The sequence below is a fragment of the Aplidium turbinatum genome, chromosome 16, assembly GCF_918807975.1.
Source record: "Aplidium turbinatum chromosome 16, kaAplTurb1.1, whole genome shotgun sequence".
Classification (NCBI taxonomy): Eukaryota; Metazoa; Chordata; class Ascidiacea; order Aplousobranchia; family Polyclinidae; genus Aplidium; species Aplidium turbinatum.
The window spans coordinates 14,409,220-14,423,003 of NC_137487.1; the positions used below are offsets into that span (position 1 = coordinate 14,409,220).

At 36.4% G+C, this 13,784-nt stretch overlaps 1 protein-coding gene across 2 annotated transcripts; it reads right to left on the minus strand.

Moving 5' to 3' along the window:
- Nucleotides 1-5: 5 nt before the first annotated feature.
- Nucleotides 6-10,219, minus strand: LOC145785553 (uncharacterized). 2 transcript variants are annotated; one of them, XM_082597214.1, is made up of 9 exons: nt 10,101-10,219; nt 7,091-7,247; nt 4,487-4,599; nt 3,411-3,562; nt 2,997-3,115; nt 1,847-1,955; nt 1,438-1,582; nt 702-855; nt 6-523 (listed from the first exon to the last, which is right to left on the minus strand). In XM_082597214.1, the coding sequence occupies exons 2-9, from the start codon at nt 7,160-7,162 to the stop codon at nt 419-421; spliced, it is 969 nt and encodes a 322-aa protein (XP_082453340.1). In that variant the 5' UTR covers nt 7,163-7,247; nt 10,101-10,219; the 3' UTR covers nt 6-418. The 2 variants fall into 2 exon arrangements, with proteins under 2 accessions (XP_082453340.1, XP_082453339.1); XM_082597213.1 differs by lacking the exon at nt 10,101-10,219 and having other exon boundaries at nt 7,091-7,366.
- Nucleotides 10,220-13,784: the final 3,565 nt, after the last annotated feature.

Consider the following 13,784-nt stretch of genomic DNA (forward strand, 5'->3'; position numbering starts at 1 on the left):
TGAAATGACGTGATTATAAACGTTTATTAAAGGAGTTTATTCTGATATACGATATTGACCTAGCTTAGAATTGCGGAACAACAGTTTCGATCCAGCCTTTCATTATGTCCCCAAAACAGATAATATGTGAAGAATAAAAGCTCAATTCTTGGTACTGATAACAAATATGGGAAATTATTGTGAAACAAAAAAAACATCTCGTGCATTTGCCATAACTACCGAAATACAACATCATAACATTCAAGTTGACAATAATTATTTAGAGAGGGTTTTGCAGATTTCTCACAAATAGACTACTCTAGTCTATGGGTTTGTGAAGAACAAAGAACTTCGATAAACTCGCGTAAAAGTTTAAATGAAAAGCGAAGTGATCGACAAATAAAGATAACAATTCGCGCTTTCCAATCGTCACTGAAGTTTAACTTTCCCATTCGGGGTGAATCCGGAACTCTTTGGGCACTGGAGCGTTTGGTAAAGAGTACATGGGTCGTACCTTCCCCACACTTCCTTTGTGACCATATACCTGTGATTAAAACTATTTCAATCAACCTACTTCTTAGAAGTAACAGAAAAAACTAGAGTTTGCTGATTGAAAAGTTGACCTGCCTGATTAGTCCAGCCAGTTCTATTTTTTTGTTTGAACCCGAAATAGCTGAAGCAACGAGCACGTTTTTTAAAATAAAATTTCCTCTTAAACTCACCGGCATATGATGCCAGGTTTGGTGTTCCCTCTGTCGAATCCTTGTATCCGGTGAAAGAAGCCGTAAGTGCTTGCGTCTGGCTGCTTTTAACAACGCCTTTATGTTGTCGTCAACTGTTTGATGACGTGGGTTATCTTGGGGTGGTGCATGTCCTCTAAAAACATAGCGCAAAAGAACTCTTAGATTGGTTTCTAATGTTCAGCCATATAATAGAATAGCCTAAGCGATTTTTTGTCTGTAGGCTATTCTGCTTGAATTAACCAAACCGACGGTAACTTTAATTGCAATTGGTGATTGTAGCAGCTGGATGGACCAGAGTGAAGCTGAAACATCTCCAACGAACACACTGTTAAAATTGTAAGTGATAATTTTTAAATTTGAATGATAGTAGACATAGTTTGGTCAGCGAAAGACTTCTTTAGATTTTAGAGAAATAGGCCTAATCAAAATGATGCACTACAGTAAGGTAGTTTTAGTGTTTACGCAATACATGTCGGCCCACTGATTATTATCCTTGTCACCGTAAAGGACTGGAGTCATATAATCATGAAACCAAACTGAAAAGTTTGAAATACCACTTAGCGTTTTAAAAAAAAATAATTAAAATAAGATGTTTGATGTCTTAGTATTATTTTGCCGTTTCCAATCGTGCTGGTTGATTTCATCTTATTTGCATTAGCCAACGATAAAACACCGAAAGTACCGGCAATAAAAAGATGGGGATAACCAGCCTGACCTGTTTCTTTCAAGTGTTTGTATAATTGCTTGTAATCTGGCGTTCTTGTTCCCTTGGAAATTTGATTGAGAATGAGAGCCGCTGACTCCTTGAAGAAATTGTTTTCCCGCCATGGAAGAAAAGAAATTGAGAGCAGCATGACGATCTGAGATAGCAATTATTTCAATTTATTATAATATGCAAACATTTTGTTGGTGTTTGTCGCCACGAGAGTGAGGACTTGTTACAACAAAAAGCAGTGGTAGCTTATTATTGGAAGCCACACTACTAGCTAGGATACTACTTGGTTCTGTTTGCATCGTTTTGAAAGAATTCACAATTGGACAGTATTTTATTATGGTGGAGCCATCCCTGGGTGGAGCAGGCTACACCGTGTTAGTAAAAGTTCGGAAACAAAAATGAGACTTGCCACTTTCTGTTGCATTTTGCAGCCATTCCCTGACAGCTTTCTGCGCATTAGGCTCTAACGTGTTTTTCAGGACTTCATCAACTTCTGTTCGTCCACACTGTCGCAGCACCTAAAATTATATTTTTAACTGTTGTATTTCTATCAATAAAGCAACCAATAAAAGTCAATGATTCTTTACCAAATTTCAGGCATTTCAGGCAATTGGTCTGCGACATGTCACGAAATAAAGAATGCCGTGATTTGGCAAGATGGTTGCTACGTCCTACTTGTCTGTTGGAAAGATGGTTATTTATCCTCGGACTGACAAAGCCCTGATAGATTATTCCTGGTAGTTTCGCATAAGCGTAGAGGCTCTTGACGCAGGGTCGGTTACCGAGATTGACAGAGTGAAGTTTTCCGATTGTTGAAGTCTTGCTGCCGCGGAATTATTCCATTCACTAGGTACCACTGAATGGAGAGCAGTCTTGAATGCGTTGCTCAAGCGCACACCCCGAGAGTCGAACCAGCGCCGCGTGATCTTGAGCCGGGTGCGTAACCACTGAGCTATCCGGGCGGACAAGATCATGGATAAGATCTGTTCCGTATCTTTGGATGTCAGCATTTTTCGACAAGGATAGCCATTTGCGTCGTGCAGCATTTAACAAGTGTTAGTTGATTGTTGTACAACGCTCATTGTCTGCTTAGATTAGATCATGATCACGAATTTTGATTATGCAGAGCCATCATCCGTAACTGACAAACTCGACGTTTTTCCCGGCTCCTTTGTCAACGGAACTTTCGCCAGGTGGCAGAAAAGAGCATTTTTTTAAATTAAAATTTATGCCTGCCATGCTTTTAAGCATTTCATTTTGTAGACAGCCATTTGACTACAACAATACTACTTTGGCAGTTGCTAAAATGTCTACAGTTGCAACCTACATGACGCAGTTAAAAATTTATATGACTTGCAGGGTTTATTTTTTATCGACTTTTTTGGCTTTTATTGGTGGATTTGATGAACCAATGTTTGCACGAAGAATGTGTTCTCTATGGACAATTTGCTTTTCTAATTAATTTCTAATATTTAGGTAACCTTTATAGTTTTATTCATTATGCTGAAATATCATAACATTGTTAACGATCGATTGCAACCTATTGTGTGATGGCCTACTTGCTCTGCCAAACGTTCTTTGCCGGGGTTTCGCTTTAACCATCTTTGAGCGGCCGAAAAGGTCTTGGGTTCGAGTGGAAGAGATTTGGTTGGGTTTGCGCTGAAAGAAAGTCTTGGCACTGTAACAAAATATCATGTGTAAGCTCAGGTAGGTACACATCAAAAGCATGTCAAATGTGTTTCACTTTGTGAGGCAACTACCTCAGCAGTTTATGTGCGTTTTATCTTTGTTCAACTGTTAGAACTGTATATTTCTTGTTGGTTTGTCTGACACATTAAAAGTGTTTCCACGAACTTTTCACACTGCGTTGCGAAATCTTTTATTGGATTAATTGAAATGCACGCAGCTAATACCAACCTACAAAGCTGATTTCTGTGCAAAGATTTATAGAGTATCTTAGGTGCTTAACTCACGTGTAGTTAGCTTTCCTTCTCTAAACTTTTTAATTGCTTCTTCTCGTTTCAAAACCTCGGCCATGTGTTCTTGTTGCTCTGATTTGATTGGTTGAAATTTCCCAATGGGCGGAACATGATGCGTCGTGTTGGTAATTTCATGTTGCCGTTTGCTTTATAACAATTGCATTGAATAAGATACAAAAAACTCTATTACTTAAACAGCCTAAACAAAAAAAATTACAACTATAAAGAGCAACTTTTGTCTTATACGATTCACAATTGATTGAATCTTTATCCTCAGACTGGGAAAGCTTCTTGCAGAGCTTAATCCTGGCAGTTTCCCATACTTGTAGAAACTTTAAATTACTGACGCAGGCCCGGTCACCGAGATTGACAGAGTGAAGTTTCCGATTGTTGAAGTCTCCTTGCCTGGGAATTATTCCATCCATTAGATGCCGCTGAAGGAGAGCAATCCTTGACGTGCGTTGCTCAGGCGCACACCCCGAGAATCGAACCAGCGCCGTTTGATCTTGAAGCTTCTTCATTCCAGAAGTCGCGCGCTAAGCAACTGAGCTATCGGGGCGAACTTGATTGGACGGACGGAATTGATTAAAGTTTACATGACAAGATAATAACATATATTTTCTTGTCTTGGAAATACTTATTTCAAAATTCTGGTCGAGTTGCAAATTTCATTGGAAGTTCGCTTTAAACAAAATCTTCTGAAATGCTTATTTAGAGCTGACATGCCGCCCGTTATGTGAGATTTTACCGACAGACGATTTTTAATCGATTCAAGCATGGTGTTCACTACAAACCTTAGTATTTGTTTTATAATCGTTGATTCATTCGACTACAGCCTTTTATTCGTTGATTGGATTCGTTCATTCTATGATTTGTTCATGCATCAATCCAATGATCTTGGTAGGTAAAGTTATAACTTCCACAGAGAAATGAAAGAGCTTATTTCACCAGCTTTAACATTACTATAACGTTACATAACGATGCATGGCCGGGAAAATATGTTTTTAGCAAAGTACCAGGTCTGTCAACATAAGAGTTTCATCAGCACTCTAGGCAATGAATTGCATTACCTGCTTCCGGATCTCTTAGGGTCGTTCTGTATTTCCTTCATCAGTCTCACTTCTCGTGATGTTGGGCGGCCCGATTCTGAATAGCGGCTTGGAACTCTCCAATTCATGAACGGCTGTTTTTGAATCAATAAAATCGATTAATTATCTTTCCACTGTAGCTAAACTTTTTCTTGTTTAGACTGTTTTATTTTGCATAACCTACTGCAATTGAAAGTATATTTCCTTTTTCTGAGTGTTTTTACGTTCATTCTAGCGGCAATTATTTCTCTTACAATCGGGACCTATTAGTAATGGAGCGTCCGCCTTTGGGTATGAATGTGGGTTCCATCCTCTTTGCAAGACTAGACAACAAAAGCAGATTAGCTAAGAGGTCATAGATCATAAGTAAGATCTTATAAACTGATAAAGTGTCGTTTTTTTTGGTCGCATAGTATAGCCTACGTAAATTTGTTATTACACTTTCGTAGAAATTAAAATATTACCTTCGACAATGGTTCGACTTGCATACTTGCATTAAACAAAATAGCAAAGTATGAAGAGCAATAATTTAAACTAGTTTTGAACGAATATGATTTCTGAAAGTATTAACAGTCTAAAATTGAATAGTTTGGCTTAAGATATATAATCTGCGTGCTTTCTTCATTTCATAGTGATTTACTTCATTTAGAAGTCTACTTCGAATACCATAAAGGTTACTTTACAGTAGCCTACATCTTAAAGTTTGAACTGCGAGTTTGTGTTATCTAAACGCAGCATATGATGCATTATCGGCTATAGCTTTCCCGCAAAGAACTTTGCACTACACATTGATACTTTGCACCATACATTTTGCGAGCTTAATCTGCTTTAAAGTTGCCTTTCTCAACTTTCTAGGCTGTGATAAGATTTGGCTTTCTTTTGTATACAACATACTATTTTACCTTCTTTACCTTATAGCAGTGCCATAACTAATATGTCTAAGTACCATTGTTGTGCCCTTGAACTGTAAACGCCCTCTTTAGATCACACAGTTCAGTGCTTACTAATCTCAAACAGGACAATACACCTTTCCGCTGGCTAGGAGAGTTTTCATGAATTCTTTTCAACCATTCAACAATAGTAAAAGGATAACTATGTCGCCAAGGACTTCCAAACAATACACCGAATACATGTTAAGATTCTTTCAAAAGTAACATTATATCTGTTAAACAGGTATCTTTAGGGAACGGTTTTCCTTAGGTTTTATTGACGATGTAAAAATACTGATTTTTATTGATGGTTTATTCCACGAAGAGTTACAATATTCTTTTTTTGATTTAACTTATTTCTTTAGACCCCATATCCAGAAGATTGATTTTACCTATTCTCTGCAGTATGCTGCAACGCTTTTGTACGTTTACATCACAATCTGTTTTGGAGAACAATCATGATAGTAGACAATATACATACAGTATTATCGACTTTGATGATCACAATTTGTCAAGGATGAAGCAGATGTTGGACTGATACGTAAAATGACGTAACGGCATCTTTGATTGTTATTATGGTGACAAATAGAACTTAAAGGTCTCAAAGAGTAGAATAAGTTGTGTACCGTATCTTGAGTGTTATTTTTCACCATACTTTGATTTGAGAGTCAGCAAACATTTTTTTACGAATGGAAATGAATTATTGTCCATCCAGTTGAAACTGTGCTTTTTGATGAAACATTTTGTAATAATATTTCACATACTTTTTTTAATTTTTGTGCATGATGCAATGAGTTGGTGGTAAATTTCCACAGTGGCGCAAAGGTCTGTTAGAGGCTTTGCGAGCTTACAATGAATCAGCAATAAAATGCGTTTGGGTGCTGACGCAGCACATTCTCAATTGAGTAACTGCTGAGTACGATACAATGCTATGAACTGTATTATTGGACTAGTCTACTAACTAATTATTATCGCTCAGCAATAACTCAGGTTTTTGCCGACTATGAAATTACCTGGCAAATCTTGTTATATTATATATTTGCAGCTGCTATGCACAGAAGGTTTGCTCGTAATTCCTTGACTTATTTATTCGAACCTTGCTAGTGAAACTGGTTCCTTTTAGATTGATGCTACGTCTGCAGATGCCACCACGTTATCACATTAACTCATCCTCACTGTTGCACAAAAGCAAGAACCCAATCAGTGCAGTGATACTTTCTTTGCAAAACGCTTGACTCGACCAGGACCACAGTCTACCATAAGCAGTGGCGGGAATAATAACTACTAACCAGCTCACTACAGAGCCAATATTTAGGTAGCTGTTGTCCACTTCAACCGATAAAAGCACCACTCTACTGAAAGCATGATCGGTGGTTGCAAGGAAAGTTCATGTTTTCATCACAACAAATTGCCTGCCAACTATGTGATACCACAAAACATAAATACTGACCACCTGAAGCGCTTGAAACATGCATCTAATAAATCTGAGATGTGTCAAGTTGGTAATTCATGTGTTTGTATGTGGTAAGTTAAAAAGATAAAAGCTTATTTTAAAATAAGACGGTTATGTAGGCTATGTTTGCTGCAGTCTACTGTAGTTTAGTAACTTGGTTCCATAATCTAGTAAAACATCATTTCACAATTGTCACTTATTTACCTTGCTTGGCTGAGGATTATTTCGGCCTTCCAATGGATGTTCCAAAGGCAAATACACTCTCGGACTGTCCATTCTATCTTCTTGATGATTACTGCTACTTCTTTGCTGCTTTTTTTCCAAATATGAAATCGCTTCCTTCCAATCTTTCCCGTAGACACTGTCGCAAGGAAATACACTGTTTTTAGTATCAGTGTAAATTGCTTTGATAAGTTTTCCTGAGAAATGCCCAGGAGGGACATCGTCCGGAATGTACGCTTTGTATAACTCCAATGCCATTCTTAGGTGACTCGGTATAGCTGTAGTTCAAATAAATTTGATTGAAAATAACTTAGAAACGCAATCCTTTCCCATACTTTATCAAAAACGTTTTATGACTTTTTTTTAGCATTTTTGCTGAAAGACCAAAGACAAAAAATGCTCTAGCGTAGCAATAGGAAAAATATTTATTTTTTTGTTTAATTTACTGTGGAGTCTCTTCTTTGCTACTTTTTTTTTGTAGTTTGGGCCTTTCTAATTTTGTAAACTAACTTTGCAAAAGCTCTTTGCCAAAGCCACTTTTTTAAGAGTAGGCTATTATAATCATGTGCATACTCAACTCGTCATCTGCATACTCAACTCGTTTTTGCGAATAGCTAAGTTGTTATTAACAGAATCAATATTCACTGCTCGTTTTGTTTAGCATTACAAATGTAGAGTTAGTGCGTTTGAAACTGGTGTTCATTGTTGATGGTAGAGCTGCACTTAAACGAAAGAAAGCTGCAGTCACCCATTATTGCTAACTTTTAGCTTTTCTATCTGTCATAAGTTTAAGCAACTAAAAATGTTTGATTGTTCTTGAGTCACATCAGTAACTATAATAAACTCTCTGCTGGTGAGACAGCTGTGTAATACTGTTGCTAAATTTCAAGATGTGTTAGAATCATTGTAAGGGCATGACAGTGCAAGCTAACACCGTTTTGGATGAGTGCAACAGTAAAGATGATTTACAGAACGAAATGCTATCATTTACGCTTGTTTTAATTTCATATCGCTATTACATTATCTGTCAACAAACAATTGTTTGGCTCGTGAAAGGACAAAAAAAGTAGGCTTAAGTTGCGAAATCTGTGTTTTGTGCATCAGTACATCAGTGAAAAAAAAATCTTTCATTTTTCTTCGAGATAAAAGAATTAAAACATTTTCAGCAATATAAATGACAAAACTTATTTCAAGTGCATCTGTGATGGCCGCTGACTTTTCACTGGTTGCAGCAATTAGGAGATGTTGCCTGAATTGTTGTCTCTTAGCAAGGTAAACCTTATGCATTGTATTAGCTCTGATATGTGCATTGCTATTGTGCGTGAAACGCCAGTGAAGTAGTGATGCATTGTATTTTTCTGCTTGTACTTTGAACATCATTCGTAGAAAATACAATATCTTTATATGAAGCATAATTTTTGCTTTGATTAGAGCCACAACCAGCGAAGCAGTTACCGTGTATGTTCTGTTGCATTTATTGTTGTTTTGCATTTATTACATACATTTATTACTTTTTTGTTATACTGGGGCATTGGTTTTATCATGTAACATTGTATTACGTTGATAAAAGTAAAACGTTGCCTTTATTGATTGAAAAGTATCTGAAATGGAATAATTTAACAGATCCGTCAAAAACAATCTCGCCCAAACTTGGCCACGTACGCGATAGTTGTGTTTGACAACGTAACATGCTATAATGGGAGAGTTGTTTCCAATTCATTTGCTGGAGACACGAGCACATAAAAGTGTTGCAGAACATCGATTGAAAATACCATTGTCTCAATGTAGATACGTTCCAAGAAAATTGCACAATCACAAAACGAACAACAGTAAAAAAGATTCTTTGCCTGGCAATCTGCTTTTAATGTTATTGGGAAAACATATCGACACTCCGCTTCAAAAACTAAATTAGCAATTTGTATTAGTTGTACAGCAATGTAGGCTGGCTATAATAATATGTATTTCAGTCGGCAAAATTTTCTTTTGCAAACTATAGCCAACAAAGTATGGGCTACAAAATAAGTAATCAAAGTAGGCTATACAACAAGCCTGCGATCATTCTGACTGAAAAGTTTGGTTTATCGTGTCTCAAGCATACTAAAAGCAACACAAAAGGATTTGACACACTTGTTTAAACACACCGCATAATAATAATTATAGAAGTAAACCTAAATCAAACGTGTTAGACACAATAGCCTACTGTGCTGACGTTTGAAACAGTGTAGGTAATCACTGTTAGCTGATATAGGCTACTGAAATTATTATTATTTTTGACGAGGGCGTACGTCGTGTCGAAAGCGTTAGATTTAGTCCTTTATTTTTGTGTGTTTAAAATTTAAATGAATGTGCTGAATCCACTATGTCGTGATATTGATGGAATGAGTTTAACCACATGGTCTGTTTCTTGCTTTTGTATGAATTCTAATTATTATCGATTGAATAAAAACAGCTTTAATGTTGATTGCAGCAATAGTGAAACGGATTTTTATTAAGCAAATTGACCGATTGCGCAACTTAACCTAATTCATAAACTAATTTTTTTCTTATGTAGCCTATCAATGGTAATCTACTGATTGGAACCACCGATTACTGATTCACCAATAGATTTTGCGCAAATTGATTCTAGATTAATAACCAGACGATTAACTACATTGGCAGCTTGAAAGATCCACCGTTGGCGCATTCAACCTTCAAATGTAATTAAATAATATGAGGCGTTCTACTGGTGCAAATTAAGCTAAACTATCACAAGATATATACAGTGACAATCTGCTTTTATTCCGACGTTTCGTCAGTCAAACACGACAAATGCCTGGTGAACAGCCTCATTCAATTTTCAAATGTAATGTACTTCTTCATAAGCAATGTGGCAGCGTTCACGCGGCATAGGCTACTTATGTCGTGTTTTTTTATGTCCTCTACACACGCTATACACTTTACTTTTTTAGCATGCATATACATTAACTATTTGGTTACCCAAAACAGTACTAACCTTGTCAAGTTGTTTCAAAACTGGAAATAACTTTCTTTTCAATCACAGCCAGAATTGATGTTGTCTCCCACAGCGAAAGGTGCACACTTTGTACTGTACCTGGCCCTTTCTGTTGATTCAATTTTGAAGCAGGTTATGATGTTTTCAGATTTTTGGTTCGTGTTCCTTTTGACATGCTCAGACGAAACACGGTTTTTGTAAATTTGTAAAAGAACAATAGCATGAAGACTACAGGTGAATGAGATACTATATGTTCTTGTGTCTCGTGAATTGAAATCCAACAGTGAGTTTCTTGCAGGCTGATGGCTACAGCCGGGTTTGATTTCAAATTGATGTTACAAGCTTTGTTTTTAATGATATGTAGGCTACTCAGCAACTGTTCATGTACGTTAAATATTTAAGATTTTGCCATCTTTTTTCCCGTTTATTGACGTGTGGTGATATACAAGTATTTTTTGCCGCCATTTGGTTACTATATTTTTTTTCTCGAACAGATTAGTGGAGAATAATGAAATGTCATGATATGAAGGAGTGATGTATTTGGAGCCTTATGCCATAAAGGCTGTGTAGCAAGAAATGGCAACCTTGCGATATGTTTTATGTAACTGCCGTATGTTGATGCAAAACACGTAACTTTCGTGTTTGCTTTGGCTTGCCAGTAAAGGAGGTTCACCAAAGAGAAGAGTTTATACTTACAGGTTTGCAACAGAGATTGTTCTAACCTGCATGACAAAGGAACTCGTGAAACGGTTGCTGTTATGGAAAACAAAAACCAGCAAACAGTTCTATAAGAAAAAAAGTAGGCTACTAAATGTTTAACATTTTATTGTATTATTTTTGCTGGGTCGTTTAGTTAGTTTTCTATTTCGTAACATATCTAATTTTTAAAATCTTGTTAAAGCATTTCAGAGACAGGTGATGTTATGACTTTCAAATGCTTTCAATTGCTTTTTTGACTCTGCATCGCCACCATGTGTCATATCACATGATAATTTACTACAAACGCATTTCAAATAGAGTTTAATAACATTAGCCCAAGTCAGGACGACAACCAACCAATAGGCAACACTTGGCGAAATTATCGCTACCTCTTAGTCAGTGGCATTTGCAGATTACTGGTAGTGATACTGCTTTCAGTGTATTAATAAATCGATTACTTCATGTTCATCCCTTTTCTCAAACCAAAAACATTTGGAATTCCGTATTTAATCAAAAGAAGATTTTTGTTAAGCACAAATTAAAGTTTTGATTGAAAGATGCTTTTGATTACATACATCATCTTAGCGCTTTCAAACATGTAAGTGATGCATTCGGAAACTGCGTAAAACACAAACCAGTTGGATTTCAATTGAAATTATTGAAGCAAAGTTATGACAAAATTTCAAGATTTTTTCTGGTGACTCTTTTATTCATCCTGCATCATTTGTGAGTCGAACAGCTTCTGCTGACAAAGTTAGCCTATATTTATATGTTGTTGTTTTTTTTCAGTGCACGTCATTCAATTAGGATTGAAAAAATAATAAAATAATGACGGAATGGGGTGTGTACTGTGCAGCTCAACAATGAAGATTCATAGGATCTAGATAAAAGTTTCTTCGAAGCAACTTAGATAACAAATATTTCAAACGTAATGCTCTGGTCCGAGTAGCTGGCGCTGCATTGTCTGTGCGTTTTAGCAGAGCAATAGGACCATCACTTTCAAAGTAGTGTTTTGCTAGAGAATTCGGCACTGCATACACCTGTACTAGCTAATACGCACAATGAAATTGAAATTCAAACACAAGTTGGACAGAGTTAGAATGTGAATTTAGGGTTGGATCTGCCCCAAACCTGATGAGAAAAGTCTGACTCAATTAACAACTCCAATTTTTACAAGTAAGTAGCCTGCAAATGTTCACCTGGACTGATGTTTTGCCAAAGTACATGATGAAGCGATTTTTTCTAATCAACTTCTGCACTGCCCATGTGCAAACCACTTTACGTTGTTGCAACGTTTTTTTATTACGTTGATATGACATATTTTTCAAAAGTGATACGTTACAACAGGAAGGAAGTAGTAGCTAGCGTTCACTGTTGAAAATTTGCGCCACTGAATGTCTGGAGGGAAACCGATCAAGGAAATACACGCATTTCTTGTCGGAAATGGTCGAGTTATTTTTGTGCAACATAGCTTGCAAGCCAGCTTGTCTTCTACTGAATAGTAGTTTGCTGGATAATATTGGTTTCAAAATTACCTTTATCTTAAATATTCCCAATAGTTGTAACCGGGTCAGATTTTTCGGGTATGAAGGAGTTTGAGATGTGGGATGGCGTAGGCGCTCGCTGTCCAATCATGCGATCTTGGTTCGTTACTCAGCTTCAGCTGGTTGTTGATAAACACCGATCACCCCTCTACCCAGAGTGTAATACATTTGGTGGGAATAGTTGCTGAAGGAATGGCGGCCCAGAGAAAGAAACTAACTAGTAACCACTTTACCCTTGATAGTATCGAAGGCTTAGTATAATGAGAACCTTATATTCTCATCCCCGATGCTTATATTCAAGTATGGGGCTTGCCCTTTTTTACCTACGAGTTTGAACTTAAGTTAAAAACAAAACTTGAACCGGGCGTCTCACATGTTTTAAACGTCTTCACAATATACTGTATGCTGGATTGTCATTCCTGATTTAATTGACATTCCTGATTTGATTTGCCCTTGATTTTTTCAAAAAAATAACTTTTTGCCTCCAAAAAAATGTTTGGTTTTGGGCTTTAAAATATTGTGCTCAAATACAATAGAACGCTTTGAAATTTAGTGACTGATTTTAAAAGCTTTTTAAGAGCACACTTTGACACTTTACGCTGTCTTAAAAATTATCATTTCCCGCAATGACAATGAAAGTTTCTCTCCTAATTCAAATTACAAGATTGGTATTTTTACACTAATTTACGTCTGTGGACGTTGAATAAATGAATAAAAAACGTATTTTTTTTAGGTAGAATCTTTGATGTTTGAGAAAAAAATAACATAACTGTCGATTTAAATTAAAGGCACAGCTTGGACATTCAAACTTCTTACCAAGCATCCAATGGAATAGTATAAACAAAATTAAATTTTAGAGTTTGTCTGAATACTGAAAAGTTTGGGTGTTCATCAGGACAATTATCGTTTCTAGCACTAGTTGCTACGTTCATCTGATGAAATTGAAAGTAAAATTAACAACAAACAAGATGGTTTATTGCTTCACTGACGTTTCGCGCACCATGACAATGCGCATCCTCAGAGCGAATAACATACAAAATAAAATGTCACCAGGTTATATACTCCATTAACGTGTTAAAATCAGAATAAAATTGAAAATTGGTTTGATGATGAAGTCATAGATCTGAAATAATATTCTAAATTTGTTAGTTTACTTGCTCTTATTGAATAATAATTATACTTGTCCACATTATTCACTGTACAAAAAACATTGTGTCTTCAAATGGTATTAGAAATGTCTACATTAACTGGTTTTGTGAGGGGGGGTATGCCAGCACCGGCAGTTTACAATGACTGGATCTTTAGCTATGTAAAGTGGAATTTCTTAAATATTATAATATAAATATTATTATTTGTGTATGAGCAAAGTGTTGAAATCGGCCTATGGATATAAAACTTCAATTCAAACACACCACACAGCCTACCTCGGCAGACTTGCATG

Bases quoted from the DNA above. Each gene is read 5' to 3' on its own strand.
- LOC145785553 (XM_082597213.1), bottom strand. From the start codon at position 7,366: ATGGCATTGGAGTTATACAAAGCGTACATTCCGGACGATGTCCCTCCT. The intron at 3,563-4,486 runs GTAATGCAATTC...ATTGTTATAAAG, and splicing joins CCTAAGAGATCCGGAAGCAG to CAAACGGCAACATGAAATTA. The intron at 524-701 runs GTGAGTTTAAGA...TTTTAATCACAG, and splicing joins AAACCTGGCATCATATGCCG to GTATATGGTCACAAAGGAAG.